Source organism: Canis lupus, chromosome 22, assembly GCF_048164855.1.
Source record: "Canis lupus baileyi chromosome 22, mCanLup2.hap1, whole genome shotgun sequence".
NCBI classification, from domain to species: domain Eukaryota; kingdom Metazoa; phylum Chordata; class Mammalia; order Carnivora; family Canidae; genus Canis; species Canis lupus.
Window position 1 is genome coordinate 20,895,038 of NC_132859.1, and position 22,293 is coordinate 20,917,330.

Below are 22,293 nucleotides of genomic sequence, written 5' to 3' on the forward strand. Positions count from 1 at the left end.
GATCTTTCTCTAGGGATCAGCATTCCAGAACTATTTTGTCCCCATATTCTTTGGGAACCTCCACACCAACCCACACTTAGCACTTCTGGACATTCTAATTCTGCCCAGATGATTCCTTTCAAAGACCAGAATACAGTCCAGGAGAGCTTTACTCAGCTCCCCTCCTATTGCCAGTCCTGCAGTTGGCTCTTCTGTAATAAAGAAGCAGGGAGCTGAGCTGGGCCTCCCCTGGGGCTCTGAACCCTGGTCAGCCCTGCCCTTTCACTATCTAGTTCCCCCTGCCCTGCTCCCTGGGGACAGTGAGGGAGCCAGTCAACATAGCCAGAGAAAACAGTCCTTTTGCTGTGTGCGTGGATTTAGAGCAGGCTGTGGACCTGGGTGACAGGGCCCATGAGCATCTAGAATCACAGAGGGTGCCTCAGGGTGGGGTTTCCGCAACAGGACACATTCCCCAGACTGGAGGAAGGAGAGTGACTGCACCAGCAGCCCCCAGTGCAATCCTGCGTCAGATTTTTGTCCTCTGAATCTGACTCCAAATGTCTCTGTTGATGGAGCACCCACCCTGGCTCCAGAGGGAGACCCAGACCAGGCTCCCCGGAAGGAGTATATGACCAACCTGGGATGAGCAGATACACACGAGACTGACCCTCCCAGACCCAGAGGCCTCGCAGGGCCATCACAGACAGGGTAAGGAGACCATCCGGCCCCACTCCCATTCAGGAAAGACCTCAAATTCACACTCAGTGAGATCTCCTCACAAGACTGAAAGGAGTCCATACAACTTAAAACTATCCCATTGTCCAACCAGCCATCCTCTAGGGCTCTGGACATGAATACATTTTATGAATCCTGCGAGTATCTTCTGGTAGCATTACGTAGAGTATTGCAATTTGTATGTTAAAAGCATTTATTTGTTGAAAGCAAACATTTAAATCATGTCACAATTTTGTAACCCTCTTTACCTCTTTAAATGCACACACACGGACACACACACACACACACACGTAAGACGCAACGACCTAGGTACTCTCTGTCCAGCCAGGAAGATCTACACACAGCATTGGTTCATAGCCAAGGATGCTTTGCAGCAGAAGGAAGGGGAGGGCAAAGGGGAGAGGTGGCCTCTCCCGGGGCAAGTCCTCTGGGAGGAGCCAGAGGAGGAAGGTGTGGCTAAGGACTGGTGCACACAGGTGAAAGGAAATTCCCAGACTCTGCTAGCTTCTGTTTCTGTTCCATAATTAAAACCTCTGTTTAAGCTGGTAACACTTAAAAAAAAAAAAAGAAAGAAAGAAAGAAAAGAAAAGGAAAAGACAAAGGAAGACATTTCAACAAACTCTGCTTGGGCTTCCTTTCTGTGAATTATTACAAGTGTTAATGGGCGTCTTCATTAAAGTATAATTTAAGAAATATTACAAGTTGGGTTCCCCCACCTTCATAGGTCTGATGACTCAAAATCAGCAGCTCCTCCCACTGAACTGAAACAAATTTATCAAAAGGGAAAATTAGTTGACTTGGTCCATCCAGTGGTAGAAATGAGACAGAAATTGGAGACAACATGGGTTTGCTTTCGTGGGAACAAACATGGTATGTGTCCGGATTCCAAACAGACAAGGAGCCTTGGCTGTTCAGAGATCATCAAAGAGCAGAGCAGGAGGGCTAGCTGAACAGAGGGCCGTCTGCCAGGACCCACTGGACATGCAGGGTACCGGGTTAGGGCCAGAGGTGCGGTGGCATCTAGGAGGCTGGTTTCCCCTGCATCGAGGAAGGGAAAGGATCAGCTCCTTCTGTAAATGCTTCCTGCCAGCCCTCATCAGCCAGGTCTTTTTTTAAAGATTTTTTAAAAAATTTATTTATTCATGAGAGACACAGAGAGAGAGAGAGAGAGAGGCAGAGACACAGGCAGAGGGAGAAGAAGCAGGCTCCATGCAGGGAGCCCGACGTGGGATTCGATCCCAGGTCTCCAGGATCACGCTCTGGGCCAAAAGTGGCACTAAACCACTGAGCCCCCCGGGCTGCCCATCAGCCAGGTCTTGACAGACACAGTGGCAGCCCTCCCATCCCCTTCCTTCTAGTCCCCTTCTCTCCCCGCAAGACTTCAAATTAACATTCACTTTAAGAACAGTGTGCTTGCTGCAGAAACACAGGCTTCAAGGGCCCAGCCGGCGCCTCCCCACCCAGCCAACCCCCAGGCTATCCAATAAAGAAATCGCAGAGCAGACCCCAGGGAGACACAAGGGCAGGCACCCACTCCACCTGCTACTGGAAAAGCCTGGGGCAGAGTGACAGTGGAACTCAGGGTAGGGACAGAATAAAGAGGAAGGCTCCACTGTGGGGGACAGGAAGCTAATCAACTCTGTACCCCAGTTTCTTTCATCTGTTCTCCCTTCTGCGGGTGTCTCCACATCTTTGCGCTGTTTGCTTCTCGGACTCCCTGGGCCTCCCACTTGATGAGTTAAGCCCCCTCGCTGGAACTGAAGCACCAGCAGCCAGTTGAAAGCCTCCATTCCAGCTGACTTTGCCGTCTAAACAGCTTTCCCTGCGTGCCCCCTGCCCTGCCAACCACCTCATCTCTGAGTCGGTTCTAACACCCCGGATGGAGGGCTGATTAGAATTTAAGATAATTTTCCCAGGGCATTAGAGCACTTTCTTTCTCTCAAGGAGTATAAGGGTGAAAAAGGGATAAAGCTTACGTTTCAAGGGATAAATACTTTAAGAATGAGAGGGAAAATGGTTTAATTGCTTAAGTTCTTATTTGTCTCAAACAATATGGTAGGCGGGTGGGTGAGAGAAGAGCTCAGAGCTGAGCATTAACTTTGACAAACCTGTTTGGCCTGATGAACATGTGAGATGGGGAGGCCTGTGCCTTCTGTCCTCTGCAGCCGTGTGCCCTAGGTGGCCCCAGTCTCCTCATGCACCCCACACTGACAGGCAACTCAGGACACATCCCTTCACAAGCAACCCCCTCCCCACACATACTCAAATATCCCTCCCCTGTGCAGCCTGCGTGCCGGCGAGGAGAGGCAGATCGTGCACAAAATCAGTAAGTGTGGGATCCCTGGGTGGCGCAGCGGTTTGGCGCCTGCCTTTGGCCCAGGGCGCGATCCTGGAGACCCGGGATCGAATCCCACGTCGGGCTCCCTGCATGGAGCCTGCTTCTCCCTCTGCCTATGTCTCTGCCCCTCTCTCTGTGACTATCATAAATAAATAAAAATTAAAAAAAAAATCAGTAAGTGTACACTATGTCAGATGTGTACACATGGTGAGTGCTATGGAGAAAGATAACACAAGGTAGGATAAGGGGAAGGCTGTTAAGGGTGGCCCACACAGTGAGTGGGGTGGTCCACACTGTGAGTGAGGTGGCCCACACTGTCAGTGGGGTGGCCTACGCCATTAGTGGGGTGGCCCACACCATGAATGGGGTAGTCACTCAGGGATCACGCAGAGACAGTATTATTCACACAAAGGCTTGGAGGAGGTGAAAGAGCCATCCCCACAGCTCTCTCATGTTGGAACAGCTGGACATCAGAGGCAAAATGATAAAACAAATGAACCTCAGTCTGAATCTCATACCTTAAACAAAAGTTAACTCAAAACGGATCACAGACATGATGTGACACATAGAAGTGTTAATCTTTTAGAAGATTAACATAAGGCGAAAATTTTGTGATCTGGGGTTAGGCAGGGAATTACTTTACTGGCCATGACACCAAAAGTATGATCCATCACCTGGATCAATTGAAAAGATAGTTGGCTGGATACCTTGAGAAATAAATGAATACATTCTCCAGACAATGGAGTATTCTTCAGCTTTTAAAAGAAATGAGCTGTCAAGCCATGAAGAGACATGAGGAATGCATGAGGAAGAGACCTTGAATGCATATTACTAAGTGAAAGAAGGCAACCTGCAAAGGCTACATACTGTATACACCCATATAACATTCTGGAAAAGCCAAAGCTGTGGCTTTTGGCTTTTCCAAAAAAGTAAAGTGAAAAAGTACTTTTTCCAAAACAGTAAAGTGATGAATGATTGCCAGGGGTTAAGGGAGAAGGAGGGATGCATCGGTGGAGCACCAAGGATGTTTAGGGACAGTGAAACTAAACATTATGATACCCTAATGGTAGGTACGTGTCATTATACACTTGTCCAAATTCACAGAAGGTACAATACCAAGAGTGAACCCCAATGTGAACTATGGGGGATTATGAAGCAGCAGTATAAGTTCACTGACTGTGATCCATATCCACCCCTGGTGGGGAGGTTGAAATGGGGGAGGCTATGCATGTGTGCAAGCAGGGACACATGGGAAATCTTGGTACCTTCCCCTCATCTTGCTATGAATCTAAAACTGCTCTAGGAAAACAAAGCCTTCAATTTAAAAAAAAAAAAAAGCATTTAATGGATAAATTGGGTTTCATCAAAATTGAAAATGCTTGCTTTGTGAAAGACAGTGTTAAGAGAAAGAAGAGACAAGTTACAGAATGGAAGAAAATATTTGCAAACTATATATTCAACAAAAAGACATATCCAAAATATATAAAGAAATCTCTCGAAACTCAATAGTAAGAAAACAAGCAACCTAATTAAAACTTGGGCAAACATCTTGAATAGACACTTTACCAAGGAGGATAAACAAATGGCAAATAAGCACATGAAAGACATTCAACATCATTATTCACTAGAGAAACACAAATAAAAACCACCCGAGATACCAAGACACACCTAACAGAATGGCTAAAATAACAAATACTGATCATACCAAGTGCTGCAAAGGATGCAAAAAAATTGTTGTGGTCATGCAAAATGGAGCAGCCACTCTGAAGATCCATCTGGCAATTAATCACACACTTTCTGGATGACCCAGCAATCCTTCACCTGGGTATCTGGCCTAGAGAAATGAAAACATATGTCTACACAGAAACCCGTCCCTGAATATTTACAGCAACTCTATTCATGATTACCAAAAAAAATGGAAACAATCCAAATGCTTTTCAACAGGTGAATGGATAAACAAACTACGGTGCATCCATATGATGGAATACTACTCAGCAATAAAAAGCAACAAAGTACTGATACAAACACAGGCTTACGTGAATCTCACAGGCATTACACTAAGTGAAAGAAGCCAATCTCAGATGATACAATGGGGTGGGGACTAGATCACTGATAGCAGTCACAACGTGTGCTCACAAAGACTACAAAGCAACATCATAAGGCAGCTCTTCTGTGTTCTGCTTTGTAGGGTGGTTACACAAATCTGTACATGCATTAAAATTCATAAAACTGGGGATCCCTGGATGGCTCAGTGGTTTGGCACCTGCCTTTGGCCCAGGGCATGATCCTCGAGTCCCTGGATCGAGTCCCATGTCGGGCTCCCTGCGTGGAGCCTGCTTCTCCCTCTGCCTATGTCTCTGCCTCTCTCTCTCTCTCTCTCTCATGAATAAATAAAATCTTTAAAAAAAATTCATAAAACTTCCTACCAAACACAGTCAGATTTTCTATATGACAATTTTTTAAAAAGATTTCTTCATTATTATTTAGTTGAGAGAGAGAGTGGGGGGGGGAGCAAATCTCAAGCAGACTCCACACTGAGCATGGGGCTTAATGTGGGGCTCAGTCCCATGACCCTGAGATCATGACCTGAGCCAAGATCATGAGTTGGGTGCTTAATAGACTGAGCTACCCAGATATGCCTCTATAAGACAACTTTTTAAATGAAATGTAAAGTCACAAAAATTTTTTAAAAAAGAATTTTAAACAAGAACTTAACCTTGCAATGACAAACTGAGCAAACTCATATCCATTTATGACTAGATGGGTGGCTTCCACCATCTTCAATGACTCTGCATTAAAATATTTTACGTACCCATGACCCAGATCATGTTATCTAAGCCTTCTTAATATTTACTGAATCTCTGTACGTTTATCACATTCTTCCCAGAGTTCTCATATGTCTCAAGGGAACCAGCACCAAACAGAAAATTATCCTCCGTCTTATTTAACAGCAAAAATGCCGGTAACATCAACATCCATTTTTGAACCCTTGCAAGGTGTCAAGGTCTTTGCCCAGCTCCATAGAGGCAGAGTCTCATAGAGTCTTCACAGCAAACCTGAGTCCAGTGTTAAACAACCAGCTAATGCAGAGCAATACTGAGGCCCAGAGAAGCCACTCTGCTAATAAACGCGAAGCCAGACTGGAACAGCCCAACCTTTCCTGCCGCAGGCTTTGAACAACACCCCATCCACGGCTCTTTTCTCAACAGCTTTGCTGGCCTGGCTTGGTGCATGGTGTGTAGACTCGTGTCCTCGTTTCCCCAGAGGGGGTCCTCGGGCAGGGTGAAGGCAGGCTGCACTGAACTCCCTGGGAAGCACCCCGTGTGTCAGAGACAGGTGCACTGAGTATGGACCCTGAAAAGTTCATTTGGGGACCTCATCCCAGAGTCAGGAGATCTTCCCAGCAGTTCCAGACATGTCATTCTGTGTTCTCATGGGTAGCCATCACCTACACATCCCATGGAAGAGAGTGAACTAATTATAATCCTTCTTTCCAGGTTCTATTTCCTTTTCCTCTCCTCTCTGACAAGTTCGTGTCAGTGTGTATCATGACGAGGCTTCCATGTTCTCGTTTGCATTTGTTCACGTTCACAAGAACCCCCGTAATCACCTCATTCTTTCAACACATGGGATACTGACATCAAAATCTTTCCTTATCTGAGTCATCAGTCCTTCAAGCTTATGCCTGGAAAAAATTGCATCTCTACTGAGGCTTAGCTTAGCCACCGGGTCATCGGGCCTTCCAGAGGCGGTCCTCCTGGAGCCTCCAGACCTTCAGAGTAAACCTGGCTGAAAGAAGATAGGAAGACTCCATTCTAAGTCCAGGCAGAATGGCCAGGCAGATGGCTCTGGCCCTGGCAGCTGCCGTGTCCAGAACCTTCCATGAGCATGGGGTGGATTTACAGAGCTCAGGGCTGGGGCAACATCCTGTTCTAACATGGGCTGCAGTTGCCCCCCTGCCAACGCACTTCAGCACGCACACATCAGAGCTGCTCCTGGCCAGGTTAGCACCACGGGGCTGAGCAAAGAAATCACCTGGTGCACCAAGAATAGGAAAGAGTGGTGGGGAAAAACAGCCCCGACAGAAAGTCTTGATTTGTCAGGGGTTTTTTTCCCAGCTCTGGCTTCCTGATGACTCAGCTGCTCCTGCATGGGGAAGCTCCCTCTCAGCCAGCCCAGCCTGGGAATGGAAGCCAGTGAGTTCCCACTAGCTATCAGCCAGAACAAAAATTACCAATAAAAGGACACACTTAAATGTCCCCCTGATAGAGACTATTGTTTCCTGGACTATTGAAGGAGTGAAAATATAAGAGCAAAGGTCGGTGGACACCAACAGTGGGAGTGGACAAGAAACTCTGTCATTTCTTATTTCCTCCCCTTCTGTGATGAGAAGTTAAGACAAAGCCCCTCTGCCATTCCGAAGAAGAAGCTTTGTTGCTTATTTTGTCAAAATATCCCTCCGAAGCCCCCTCGGCGCCCCCCTCATGCTTCCCCGACTGGCTCTTACCAGCGGGCTGATTTGCACAGGGCCTGCCTCTCCGCTTCACCCCCTTCCAGGCTCACTCTCATTCTCTTGCTCTAATTAGCAACTGCTTTTTTTTTATTTTTGTATGCACGTTCTAAGACAGAGAGCGAGGGGAGTGAAAGGGAGAAAGCAAAGGTCTGTGTGAAAGGAGAGAGCAGATGGCTTCTCCCTCGCCCCCTCTGTGTCCCTGGGCCCCCGTGTTGGCAAACAGCGCACAATGTCTGTCTACAGAGCTCTTTGTGGCCTAGAAGGAGGGGCGGGCACACAGCTACAGGCAGGAAAGGAGTCTGTGGGGAAAGGCCTGAAAGGGCCCTGCCCCTGGAGGAAGCTAGGGGAGGGAGAGGATGGAGGCCCTCAACCCACTGGATGTCCAGGGGCAGCCACCTCTGTCTCCTCCTCCTCCTGGGTCCTTAGGAAGTGGGTGGATGGCTGTCTAGTTGGCTTGTGTACTGACGTGCTGCCTTCTCTGGGTACCAAAGCCATTGCCCCCCGGGCTGCAGAAAGTCCTGGAGGGAAGGAGGGATCTACTGCTCACTTTGGTGCTGTCAAGCCCAAATAATTGAGTTTCCATTAGAGGAAATTCTTAGGTGAGTGGGCAGAGGCACCCACAAAGGGAGAGCGGCATCATCAACCCCAAAGACTGAATTAGTCACCCTGACTGGGAAAGTTAAATTCAACAATCAACAGCTTTGGTGGCTGGTTTTTAACCGGTAGCTGGATTGAAAGATTTAAAAGATGTTAGGGGAGAAAAGAGAGCTTGAAAGAATTCTCCAATGGGGAAAATAATCAATAGTGGGGTTGAAGAAGCTGAAAAAAGAAGAATATGCCCCAGAAAAGGAAAAAAAAAATGAGTACAGAGAAGCAGAGCATTCTACGAAGGCATTTAAAAAAAAAAAAGTTATTGTTCTTTTTAATGAATGATCTCATTATCAACACGTGTGATTATATATTAATAATTTTGATGACAAAAATCACTCTTACAATATTTGCAATTGATTTCAATGATAAACATTGATTTCCTGCATTATACTAAATGAAAGAACTCATTTTTATTGCAATTTGCATCTAAACAGTTTCCTAGGGAAAAAATAAAAACGGTGAAAGGAAATAACTATCCATTCATTAAACTTCTACCAATGAAATGTGTTTCTCTTTTTTTTCCTTTTTGAATCAAGTCCAGAGAGAAGACAGACAAGAGAATAGAATAAATGGAGGAAAAGAAAACAGGGAGACCAACTTGGCTAAAGACGCAGAAGGGAAGACAAACAGAACCAGTAGGGAAAGAAAAGCCCCGCGTCACCAGGACCTCCACATTCGGATCAATGCAGGCATGTGTGTGGCGGACCCAAAAACCAAACAGAAACCTTCAAGTCGCCTAATTCCCAGAACAGGCAAATTTTTGCCAAGTTCATGATTTGGCAGAGTTCTTGCATATTCCATACGATTTCAATGAGAAGCTCTATCCATTTTGTGCAAAGAGCAGATTGTCATTTTCCACTTGAAATACACACGTAGCACTGACCTTATGTCCTCTGTCAAACTGAGGCGTTCTCACCAACTTTTAGTGAAAGGGTTTCACGACGTATGGGCTTGCGGCCATTCTGTTGATTTTGTTCTGTGTGTGTGTGCACAGCGTGTCACTCTATTGGACAACAGACAGACAAGGCCTCCGCCATCCCTGGTTACTTCCTCCATCTGGTTCTGCCATCATCACCTCTACAAGCGCATGCCTTGTCAGCAACCCCCGCGTGGCTCCTGCCTGGTTTCTTCAGAGCTTACGCTACTCAGTGCTGCTGGGAGGTTTTCTTACACATCCTAACGCAAAGCCTTTCTCCCTCCTAGGCTCTCACCCTGTTTCCACAAATTTTGTTTTCAATGCATTTTGTTTTGTTCTCATTTAACAGATGGCACGGAGCGGGCATTTGGGATGCAGAGACACAGCAAGCATGACCATGCCCATGAGGAGCTTGGGGAGAAGGAGGCTGAGATTGAAGGCGGGCACAAGATGGAGGTGGACAGGTTTGGCCTCAAGCACGATCCCTCCATGGACCTCCTGGGTCATCCCTAGCCAATGGGAAATGCCCATCAAACTGATGACTTTTCCTTAGGTCCCTTAGTGAAGGATTATATCTCAGTCCAAATGGGATATTGAAGCCCTAAACCCCACCACAACCACAAGTCTGCCCCTAAGGAATCTCACTCTTCCCCAGTTTGGGGAGTGTATGTAAGGGGGAGTAGAGAACAGCAGTTATCAGCCGGCCCCAGAGTCCTTACACTGTGTGACTTTGGCAAAGTTACTGAGCTTCTTTGTGTCTCAGTATCTTCAACTGAAAAATGAGGTTGAAAATCATATGTACTTCACAGGGCTATTGTTAAGGATTTACGAGATAATGCAGGAAAAGAATTAGGCAGAGCATCTGGTACATAGTGAGTGCTCTGCAGATGATAGCCACACTAGATTAGTGCTTCAGTGCAAGCCGGAAGCCAACCCAGAAGGGTTTGCTCCATACGCAAATAGCCCTCACCATGATGCAACAATGAACCACAGGACTGTCCTGCTTCCTTAGGCCATGCGCTCAGCCTTCTTTTCAAACATCAGTCATTTGCATATCATCTTTATTGGGCTTTGCCATATCTACATGCCAGGTTCTTAACGTATTATTTTATTTATTTTTTTCTTTAAGCTGACTCATTTCTTTAACCTGAATATATTTATTTTTAACAGAAAAGTAGCAAGCAAGGAGGCAGGATAGGAAAAAGGAAGAAGTAAGGAGGGGAGGGGAAGAGGGGAGAGGGGGACTGAAATAAGGAAAGGAGGAAGGAATTCTGTAGCCTCAGAGAGAAAGAAAACCTGCAGAGCTGGAAGACAAAAGCCACAAAAAGAAGGAGGAAGTGAACAGCTGCCCAGGGCTAAGACCAGGCCCTCCCAAGCAGAAACACAGCTGCCTGGTCAGGGCCAGGACAGAGGCTGCTGGGAGGCTCTTCTGAGGGTGGATTGATGCAGAAGAAATAAAGAGGAGGCTGGGGTAGGTGAGGGTTGAGCACTAGTGATTTAGGAAGGGGTGGTTAAGGCAGAGCCACCAAGGTGTGCTGAAGCCCAAGTCTCCAGAGGCAAGCTGGGAGAATCAAAGGAAAGGATGTGGGGTCAGGGGGTCTGGGCCAAAGGTTGAGAGCTGAGAGATATGTGGGGCACAGCAGGGCTTCACAGGGTGTACAGGGAGCCCAGAACCAACTCCAGGCAGGAAAGGAAGGATGGGAAAGTGAGGTGTGTTTTCCATCAAACCAGGCTGACTGGCTTTTCTGGGACTGGACCAGGAGAAGGGGCTGGCCCTTGAGCACCAACATCTGCCCTGTACCATCTGCAGACTAGTCACCTGCCACCAAGTGAGAAATGCCAAAATGGATGAGTGACATGTGCCAAAACAGCCTGATTTTATAGGTGGGCAAAGAGCAGATAAAAGGCAGGATGCCCTCCAGGAGGGAATGAGACAGAGAAAAGTGAAGGGTAGACCATACCATGGAGGGAGCAAACTCCAAATGGTCTGTAACAAGCAAACTCACCTGATTTAATGATGTGTTATAACGGAAACACTTGTCAAGCCCTGAACAATTCCTGAACAGGGCAAATCATGGAAGTTTGCTATGTTCAATGTCCCTCATAACAAGACAAATGTAAACTGAAACCAGAGTGAGAGGCCAGTTTTCATCCATCAGATTGGCAAAGATAAAAATGATTGACATTTTTTTTTTTTAATGATTGACATTTTATTCTCTTAGCAAAAGTGTGCGGAATAGGAACTCTCTTACACGATTGGAAGTAGCAAAATCAGTAGAAAACACCGTTTTTTGGAAGACTCTTTGGGAATATCTATCAAAATTAAAAACTTTTATACTCTGATTCAGCAATTTTTCTTCTAAGAATTTTCTGCATCCTTAGCTCTTAGAAAAGTACTTGGCACATAGAAAGGCCTCAATAAATATTCATTGAATAAATTAATTAATGAATTTGACTCACAGATACGCTCCCACACAAGTTCAAAGATAGATGCGAGGATGTTTGTTGAAACATTGTTTACAAATAACTAACAAAAAAAAAAGTAAGCAACCTCTATGTATATAAATGAAGGACCAATAAAAGGCACACTTGTTCAATAAAACACTACAGAATCATTTTTTAAAATGAGGCAAATTTCTATGTAATAGAGCCAAGCTACTGTTAACTTTCATTGTTAAATAAGAAAGGGGTGTAGGGGGGTGGAAGCCCTGGTAATATGTCCCTATACAGGTGGGGAAAAAGTAGATCTATATTCTGGGTGTGCAAATGCACAGGCCTTTTTTGCAAGAGAGTATCAGAAACAGTAACAGCGAGGGACCCTAGTGCGGACCAGAGTGGGAGGGAAACCCTTTTCATATGTACTACCCATTCCATTTTTTTTTTTTTTGAGAGAGAGACAGAGAGACAGAGTGACAGAGAGACTATGAACAGGGAAAAACAGAGGGAGAGGGACAATCTTAAGCAGACTCCCTGCTGAGTGGGAAGCCCCACACGGGGCTGGATCCCAGAATCCTGAGATCATGACCTGAGCTGAAATCAAGAGTCGGATGCTTAACCCCAAAACATTTTAAAAATAATCACTACAAGGGGTAACTTGGTGGAAGAGAGATTTGCATAAAAGTCCCATTCCAAGGACTGGATCAGTGGGCCCCTGATTCAGTATTAGGAAGAAGAATTTTGATGAACCAGGCTGCCTCAGGAAGTCCGAATGTCTCTGTACTGGAGGTGTGGGAAAGCAGGCCAGGGGACCACAGTGGGAATTCATAGTGTTATCTGGTGGGCTGGACTCAACTCCTCTTAGAGGTCTCACCTAGCTGGGAGGGGCTATCCTCTACTGGGTCCCATCAGGGCAACAGAGCCACTTGTGGCTCCCCTGTCCTCTGGGTATTGTGAGCACTTTCTGAGAACTAAGAATGGAGCAAATTCTTAGAAGTATAATCGCTCAATCTGAGTATAGAAGCATAAAAGACCTGGCATCAGTAGCTGCCCAGTTAGTACTTAAAGAAAGAATGAGCACACGTACCACTCAAGCCACACGAACTCATGAGTGGAATCCAACTTGACTGAGGAATGGAAGGCCAGAACTGCCCACGCCTGCAAGGATGTTACCAGAACAGGTCCCCAAAGGTCATATTCAAAGACCAAGTAAGTCCAGCTAGGACAGCTAGGCCAGCTAGGAATGTGCACCACTAGGGGTTGGTGGGCTATTCCAGACAGGGGCCAAGGAGAAGCCAGAAACTAAAGGCCCGTTTCTTTGTCCAGATCTTCCCTTGAACTGGGCCCTACCCTCAATGAAAACCTGTTAGGGCTGGGTTTGGCCCATCCTGGCCCTGAATTTTTGTCCTGTGATTCTCAGAAGCGCCTCCTTCCCCTCACCAACTTCTCCAGGGCCTGATGTGGCTGAACTGATTTCCTCCTGACTCCCTGGCCATGAGCACAGGCATGTGCACGTGCACACACACACACACACACACACACACACACACACACAAGATGATGAGTCCAGCATACGTGCAGCTGCATGGACTCATTCGATAGTAGGCTGGGAGGGCACACAGGAAGGTGGGATGCTTCCCGTCATAAGGGATATAGCTCCTGGGGACCAGAGCTAACCTAGGCATGTTCCTCTGTATGAAGCCACATCTTTCTAGGGTTTGCCTGCTTTGCCTTCACTTGCTGGCCCTTCAAGAGGCTCAGCTTCCCTATCAGGTATCTGATACCCAAGCCTTAGTGCAGCCAGCAAGGAGAATGTAGATAGGACCTCTACAGGCAGAGATCCCTCCCCTAGGAAAAGGCAAGAGTGCCTCTCTCTCATTGTCCCTGTCAGAGCCTTCTTGGCAAACTAAGGCTTGCTCCTGGTGGTTTGCCTGTGCCTGGGATGCATCCCTTCTCTGCCGGCACCTGCTCTAGACTGGCTCTTCTCAGTCTTCTTCATGCCCATGCCATCAGGGAGAAATAAGACTCAAGAGCCTTAGGGCCCTGTCAATATAGCCTGTCAATGGCCAAAAGCAGTAGAAAAAGAATTCAGACCATCAGAGCTCCCTGGGGCCCAGCACTGAAGGCCCCCACTCCAAGTGGGCTCAGATTCAGTTTGATCTTCATCTTCATGCTTCAAAGTCAAATGTAGTAATTCCTCACTTTGTGTGGAGTTTGTGTGGATATTGGTGCTCAGGCAGGGACTGCCCAGCTCCAGAGAGATGAGGACAGGGAGCAAAGTGGCTAAGTCTGATCACTGACCTGCCTAAGCTGGGACTCAGCCCTGGGGACCCATGCTGGTCCTTGGTGCCCATTAGAGAGCCACGACCAGGCCTCCAGCCCACAGTCTCACCACCTTCCTTCTGCCCTCTTCTGTAAGCACAAAGCCTCAACCTCATCCTTCCCAGAGAGCTTGGGGTTGCCCCCCTACACTGAGAAGCTGCACACCCTTTGGATGGCCTCACAAGCAGATCTACATGTCAGGGCATCTGGAGAGACACTACTGCACCCAGAGAGGTTAAAATGAAGATGGCGATAGTCAATGTGGAGCTCTGTTCTATACAGTGCAGAAAAGTACGGTTAGAAAACATGGTGCCAGGGATCCCCAACACCCCCCCCAAAAAAAAACAAGGGACAACACAGACACAAGGGAGGGCATCTATGAGAGAAGAGCTGAGAGAAGTCTGACAGTCCTGAAGATACATGCTATGTGTTGAAGGATGGTTAATTTCAACAAAATCCAGTCTCAGACGCAGAGCAGATGGCGGCCTCCCCAGACCATGGGTTCTGATCCCGGCTCTGTTGTTAACCCAGCCAGGGCTCTCTAGACTGGTACCCAGAAACGCTGCCTGGCCACCCGCTGTCTATGGAGAAAGTGGTGGTCAGCATAGATGGTCTCTAAGCATTTCACATGCCCACCCAGCCTGGGTGGTTTCAGACTCTAGTTCTTCACAGGCCAATGATGGTGGAGTAAGTGGTGGCACCAACTAGACTGCTAGCCCAGGGACATTTCCTCTACCCACACCACCTGAGCGTGATGACATGGTGTCCCTGTTGGCATCTTTGATAGCACACATTTATTAAGTCGTGGACTCCCACCCAGGGCAGCTCTCAGGCACAGAACACTGCCAAATCGATCTCCGCCACTCTAGCACTGACCTGGGAAAATCACAATTATTTGGTCAACACTAGAGGAATCTGCCCCTGTCTTTCAAAGGCAGAGGGGCAGTAGACAGAGCACAGGGGACTTGGAGCCCAAAGCTCCTCCCCTCAACCCCCCTTGCCATCCCCTACTGCCACCAGAGTCCAGGACCGAGTGCTCGTGTCCCATGTGCCGGAGTCGGTGAGGCAGTGGGGCATCCTTCCAGCTCTGTTTGCTGTTGCTCATGCCGGTGTCACAGCCCATTACATCCAGCCAATTACACTGGATTCCTCTCTGAAGGGCGCTGGGCAGGGCCACCGTAGGGAGTAGAGGAAGCCCGAGAGACTTCTAAATGAAGTAGCCTGTTGGGAAATCCTATTATGAAGCTCATCTTACAAGGCTGTGGTGTTAATGACCCTGGCCTCCCCGAGCCCTGAGTGGAGCTGATCTCCCTGGGGCTTGAGAGGAGGCTTCCTCTCACTCTCAGCCAACAGCTGATGGGCTGGAGTGAGTAGACGGGGTGCCCCAGTGCCCTGGAAGCAGCTGCCAGCTCGGTGCATGCACACACGTGTGTACACACACAAACACACACACACCCTCTTTCAGCACCCAGGTTGAGGATGAAGTGGTGACCCAAAGCCAGGATCAGCAACCCCGGGGGAGATAGAAACAGGCCCCAGCAACTTTTTTCCAAGGGAAGTTAAATTAGACACATTTTTCTCCACCTTCAAATCCTGCAGATTTTTCGTCTCAACTCCCCCAGGCTTATAAATTGGCTCATCTCTGCCGCTCAAGTTGACAAAGGCGCCGAAACTGTTGAAAGGTTCAAAATGTCCCTTGGGTTTCCAGGCATGAAGGAATTTACATGTAGGTGGAAAATTACTAAGGAAAAAAGTCCCTATTTGGATAGAGGGGAGTTGCAGGAACAGCGGGGAAGGTGAGGAGGCCTCTGGGGTGCTGGCAGGGAAGTGGCTGGCCTGAGGAGTGCAGGGAGGGCTGCATGAGACAGTGCTGGGGAGGTTTCAGGCCCTACATCAGAGCTTTGACACACACGGGGGTGGAGGGGGTGGGGGAGGACACGGATGAACCAAGAACTGCTCTGTCTTCTCTAGAAGTTGTCAAGGTCCTGCCAACATCCAGGAGTTGGAAAGGTCTTAGCTGACCTGAGAGTCCCCTGGGAAAAGCCATGTGGATTCCTAGTTCTGGGACAGGGATCTTTAGCCCTAGTCCGAAATGGCAGGCCCTGAGCAGGGCATAGGAATCCTGTGGGTTCGACCGAGCCCTTGAAGACAGCAGTGGCACCCCTAATGTTTGCTCTCTGGATGGTCCTGAGTGACACAGCCACGGGGAAGGCTGTTCCTCTGTTCCTTTCTGTAACCCCAGGTAGGCCTCCCTCAGCTCTCTGCCCTCTCTCCTCTGCAGTTTTCCAGCAGCTCAGGGTGTCAGGGCCCTCTATGGCCTTTCAGCCTCTCCTCCAGATGCAGTGATGTTCTGAGCCTGTCCTTCCTGCTGGCCTGCTGGCCTCCTGCTCAGTCTGCTCCCCTCTCCAGCCCACTCCTGTAGTCCCTCTTTGCAGACACCTTCTATGTCCCCCTTAGGTGCACTCTTTCTACAAACCCCACAAGCCCAAGAAGGCTCCAGTGACCTCCCCTAAGCCCCTTCTTCTATATTCCAACAACACCAATGGTTCTGGTCTAGAGCTTATATCGGGGGTTCTTGGCCTGGGCCCCACTTGACTTACCCAGTACATCTCAGAAGGGGCCACCTGGGGACATCATTTTATCAAACATTTCCTGTGGGTTCTCTTGCTCCTTGGGGTCAAGAATCACTGCTTTAGGTAACCATCATCTCTCTCAGGCTTGGGGAGTCTTCCCAGACGTGCTCACAAAGCCCACCTGCCTATACCCCCTGCCTCAGGGCAGCTGAATGAGCCACACCCTTCAAATTTGTGTTAACTGACCCCCTGACAGTGGGTCACCTATATGTGTTGACCACTGGCTGCTGCTGGGCAGTCATGGAGCTGAGACTGCACAGGTGCGGGCAGGTGAGGGATGAATATCCAGGTCTCCTGCTGACCTGTGCCTCTGAGTGGGGGGGTACCACATGTCACCTTCACTCCAGAATCTTATTCCCTTAGAAGCCAGAGTCACACGGTGTGTTTTAAGGCTTAAGGGCAGTGACACGGCATCACACATGGCTTCCAGAGCATTCTCACATCCATTACTCACTTGATTTTCACCCACCGTGAGAAGCAGGCAGAGAAGACAGGGCTATCGTGGTGAAGGACTTACCTATGAACCACCAGAAGCTCACAGCAGAGCCAGCACTAAAACCAGCTCCTGTCCCTAGGTTAGGCCTCTTCCACCTGGAGGCACCCCCTCCACCCTTTCATCTCCCTGCACGCCCCGCGAGTAACAGCACCAACAATGAAGGCCTGGGCCCCATGGGTCAGTGTGTGCCCTCTACAGTGGTAAGCCCAGGCTGGCCTAACCTTCCACAGGAGCAGGAATAAGGAAGAATGACAGCGAAGGCCATGTACAGCACTGTCATTCCCTGAGTTCTGAGTGGCTGGAGAGGCAGGCTAATGAGGCAGCTCCTGCTGGAAGCTCCAGGGACTATGCCTGGGAGGGAAAGCCAAGCCCTCAAGGAGCTCTCAGGGGCAGAGACAGAATCAATCCCCATGGGTGCATTGCTCCAGCTAGGATCTGGCTGCCCGCGTCTGTCCCAGCACCTGAGACCCATCCCTGGGCACCTAAATGGGATACTGTAGCCCGGAGGCTTCTGATAGATACCTAAGAGGCCTGCCCGTGCCAGGTTCCCTCTAACAATTGTCAGTCTCAGCTCAGCCAACCTCCCCAATGCTGACTTCAGCTGGAACAGTATTTCAGGATCCACAGCACAGAATGAGCTTGCTGAGCACCAGCTCTCAGTGTCCCCGGCCCCAAGGATGGACAGACTGCAGGAACCCACACAGAAAATCGATTTAGCCATCAACTTGAGTAGGGGAGGTATGGGGTGGGTCAAGGCAAAGCCATGATTGCTCATTAATCCACTACACGATGAGCATAAGGCTTGAAGTCGGGGCAGATGGGCCATTTTCCTAGTAATTAACAATTTCATAGATGGGGTCAGAGTCACTGGTGGGGTTAGCAGGCTACCATGATTCTCCCTGACTGGTCCAACCTGTGTGAGCAGCAAGGATGAGTTTGGAAGAGGCCTTGGGTCACAGAGCCCTCTAGAAAATGAAACTGTCACTTGCAGCACAATCTAATGCTTAAGATCTACCTCCCCCCCACACACAGACACACACAGCTTTCTCTGCTTGCCCCCTTCTCGTCACCACCCTCGTCAGAACAGGAGCAGCTCTAGGCCAGGACCACTCTTCACTGGCTGGGATGCCTAATTGGTCTCCAGGTGTCTCTGCAAAACCGAGCGACTGGTCACCATGACTTTGACCGGAGAGGGTTTAGCAGATGCAAAGTGAAAGTCAGAATAACGTTCCTATCCATGTCAAAAATCTGTCTTGCCAAAGTATAATATAATGGATATTCTATTGATTTGATACAAGCAAAGGCTCAGATTCAAATATCCAGAAAAGAACATTTATCAGATCAGTATAACTGTGTGAAGCCCAGAGCTACCCAGGCTTTGCCCAGCCAGGCTCCAGGGCATTAATCCTCAGAGCTGTGCTAGGGAAGATTAGCTTGCCTTCCTTCTCCAGTCCTACCAAGACAGCTGATGGAGGCTCACCCACAGTTCACTGGCATCCCCCATTCTCCACACTTCTGGCCTTATGAAAACTGGCTCTATGAGGCAGGCCACCCCAGAACTGCTGTGTAGGGCTATACGGTGCCCACCGAACAGCACAGCATGAGTAGCCAAAATGGGTGTGGTACCCTCGCTCGGAGACACTCCACGGACACCAATCACAAAATCTTCCACAGGTACTGCCCATCTCCATTCAAAGGGTGCAGGGTCCTCCCAAGATCACCATCAATGGCCAAGACTTCTTCACCTCCCTGGGGCAGGCTGGGAAGGGAGCTCTGGCTCAGCCATCAAAGCCCGACTGCCAGCAGAGCCAACAGCTAAGATTTGGAGGATGCGTCTTAAAGTTCTTGAGACAGAAAAACAAAGGTGCTTCTCTGCCCTTCTAGGGGCACTAAGCTCAGCCAGGCTGCTGGGCTGCAAGATCCATTTTGTCACCAGAGCTTGCCACTCCCCACTCTCCGAAATGCCACCAAAGTATGGCTGCCTGTGCCTCTTAAATGGCAAAGTGACTGTGCCTGGCCTCCACATTTCCTCCAGCCTCCGATGCACTGGCAATAAGCAATGTGTGAAATCAAGCGCCAGGCTCATAATAACTCTAGATTAGGAATGTCCACCAAGAGTCAGAAGGGGGTTGGAGCTGGGTAGGGAAAGTGGAAAGAAACCACTTGAATTGACACATTTGTCTCTATAGGCCCTCCCACAACAACCAGAGGGGGTGACTGACAAGCAGCAAGGACAGCAGAACCCCCCCCTCAAACCAAAAGAGAAAAGTTCCAATTAGCCCAAAGAAATGAGAGCTTGTTCCCAGAGTTGCAATTAAATCAGAACCAGTCAATGCTTGCTCTGGTTCCTGCCATTCTGCTCGGGAAATAATGAGAAAAACAAGAGGGCCCCAGCCAGCAAGTGCAGCATGGCAGCCCTCCGAAGCTGCAGAAATCACCGGTGCTATTGCAAGCCTGCCTGGAAGCTGCTGTACCTGCACCTTTTTTAAGAAGTCAGCCTAGTTCCTGGGTCCCCACTCAGACCTGACAAGTGCCCAAGAAGGCGCCTCCTGCCCACCCCCAACCAAGGGGACAGAGAGGAGTGCGGTGGGGCCAGGCAAGGCTGGTTTTAAAACTGTCTGCCTTGATTCATCACTCACTCTGGCACTCTCTCCCCTCTGTTTCCACACCATCCATCACAGGTCCCATCACCAAGAAATCCAATAAAGATACAAAGGCCGGGCTCTCTGCTCTCAGCAGTCCTCAGAGAGGCTGCAGGAGTGCCCCAGCCCAAGCAATTAGCTGAGTCCAAAGGACTGCTGAGCTGAAGGGCATTGGCAATCCTGTGCCTGGTGTGTGGCTGCAGGCATCTGGGGAGCTGAGTGAGTGGGGGCGGGAGACAGGCAAGGGCAGTCTGGTGCTCAGGTGGGGAGGTGGGTGACAATGGGGAGGAGAGCTGACAGGGAGCCCACAGCAGAGCAGAAGGAGCAAATACAGCCTCAACTTGTCCCCCAGTGGTCCAAAGCAACCTAAACGATGAGTTAGGGGCATGGTGGTCATTTCTGAGGTTTATGTGAATCTGAAACTTTGACTGTCATGGGCAAAATGTAGTAAGAGAACAGTGTTCTCTTCCCCAGCTCTTAATGTCTGCTACACGTGTTCAAGCTCCCATGAACTTACTGGAGAAATGAGCTGTATAGGCTCTCGAGACCCTCTTAGTTACCCTCAGAGAAGAATTTCAAGCCAGTTCAGCTCATTCATTACCAGGTTTTAGACATGTGCTCTCCTGGACTGAGCAGAGCCAGTATGAGCACACAGTTCCTTGACACTCCCAAACTACAAAGGCCGCACCATTCTGTATCGTTCAAGCAAAAGTAACACAATAGTTGGTACCACTTCCCCCCATCTCTAACAGCTCACCTTCTTCCAGGACACATGAAAGCTAGCCCCCATCCCTGCCCCAGGACCTGGCATTGAGTCCCTGGGGTAAGACAGCTGAGCGTAGGACTTTGAGGTAATGAGCTACACAGGTGCGGGGCCAAGTTGGGTAGTCAGGGAACCGAACTGAAATGACTTAAAATATTTTCCAAATTCAGCCACTTCTTAACTACCCTTGAGTGAACTGTCTATGGCAACCCACATTCTCCATGCCTCAGAACATGGGTCCTAACATGATGCAGGGGTGTGTGTGTCTGTGGTAGGGGAGGGCAGGGGAAGAGGGAGAGAGCACACATGTGCATGTGCGAGGGAATATGAAGGTCCGTGGCCCAAAACTAAATATAAGTAAGTGGTTATTAAGTTATTATCTACCATTTGGAGTTCTCCCTATCTCTTCTCCCACCATGAATACCAACATTCTGGTTGGACACAGTTGAAAACTCATCATGCCTAGCACTGGGAATGTAGGTTCCTCAGAGCTTTAGAACAAGCCATTAGGCTCTTCTGTTCCTTTATGACCCAGGGCTGGAAGTGGGGAAAATTGGCAGATTGGGCCCCACCCCAGGTGGGCAGGAAGCAGAGGCCTTAAGAGGCCCCAGGACTTACCCTTGCAGGCCACACTGTTCTCAGGCTCATAGCCAGGCTTGCAGGTGCAGCGCCCAATGGGCACCATCCACTCTCCATCCCCGTTGCAGTAGAGTTTGATGGGCACGTCTACTTCCTCTGCGTTGGGGATACATGTCCCCCGGGCAATCACCAGAGATGTACTCTCGGCCCCAGTCATGGTCTCTGGAAACACGGCAAAATTTTGCACAATGCTGGGACACTTCTTGAAGAAGACACGAACAGAAAGGAGAGACATACAGGCTCCGTAATCCTGGAAAGCGAGGTAAAAACCATTCCGGGTGAGAGGCCCAAAGCTTCTGACTTCTGTGTTGACCTTCATCAACCTTCCCCCGAAGTCCACCTGGGAGAAGCTCTCATCTGCAGCAATGGTGTCTACTTTGAGGTAGGGGGCCTCAGACCAGAAGGCTGACTTCTTGGTGGCAATAACTGAGTCAGTCTCATAGTAGTACAGGTTGAAGGTCTCCTTACAGGAGCCAGGGACGTTGGGGAGGCTGCTGCAATCCCTCACAGTGAAGCGCATCTCTGCGTAGATGCGATGGGCCCCCCGCCGGTGGATGAAGGTGGTGAGTAGCCAGTTGTTCTGGTTGGGCTCAAAGACGTTGCACACTTGGTAGGTGCGGATGGTGTTCAGGTTTTCATCATAGCCACTGACTTCCTCCCACTGTCCCAAGCCGGCCACGGATGAGCACATGCAAAAACACAAAAGAGAGGGTGAGAAGACAACGAGAGGCAGCAGAGAAGCCTGGTGCTGGAGGGGGCCTTACGAGCTCACCAGTCTAGCTGCCTGGTTTAATGAATGAGCACACCTAACCTTAACTTGTTTTTTTTTTTTTTTTCCTTGTAAAGGCTTTATTTATTTGAGAGAAAGAGAGCATGAGCAGGGAGAGGAGAGGCAGAGGGAGAGGGAGAAGACGACTCCCCGCTAAGAAGGGAGCCCAACATGGAACTGGATCCCAGGATTTTGAGATCACAACCTCAAGCCAAAGGCAGACACTTAACCAACTAAGCCACCCAGCCACCTCTCTAACCTGCTTTTAAAGACCTCCTAATAAGCAGATTTCAAAGATTTCTCTGCTGGCCATCCTGACATATAATAGACTTCACTCTAGGAAGCCCTTCTGCACCTAACAGACAGCGGCTCCTGCTGTGACTCTGGCTCATTACATCCACAGGGTCAACCTGCAGCTTCCCGCCCAGCAGGGACTTGATACATAAGGGCCACAGTCTCTC

The 22,293-nt window shown here is 49.0% G+C and overlaps 1 protein-coding gene across 5 annotated transcripts in view; it reads right to left on the bottom strand.

Moving 5' to 3' along the window:
- EPHB1 (EPH receptor B1) overlaps nucleotides 1-22,293 on the bottom strand; it is a 473,975-nt gene that overhangs the window by 245,098 nt on the left and 206,584 nt on the right. For all 5 annotated transcript variants that reach the window (XM_072792651.1, XM_072792650.1, XM_072792649.1 and 2 more), the window contains one exon: nucleotides 21,043-21,724. In XM_072792651.1, coding sequence (XP_072648752.1) covers nucleotides 21,043-21,724 — 682 coding nt within the window. The remainder of the gene's footprint in view (nucleotides 1-21,042; nucleotides 21,725-22,293) is intronic.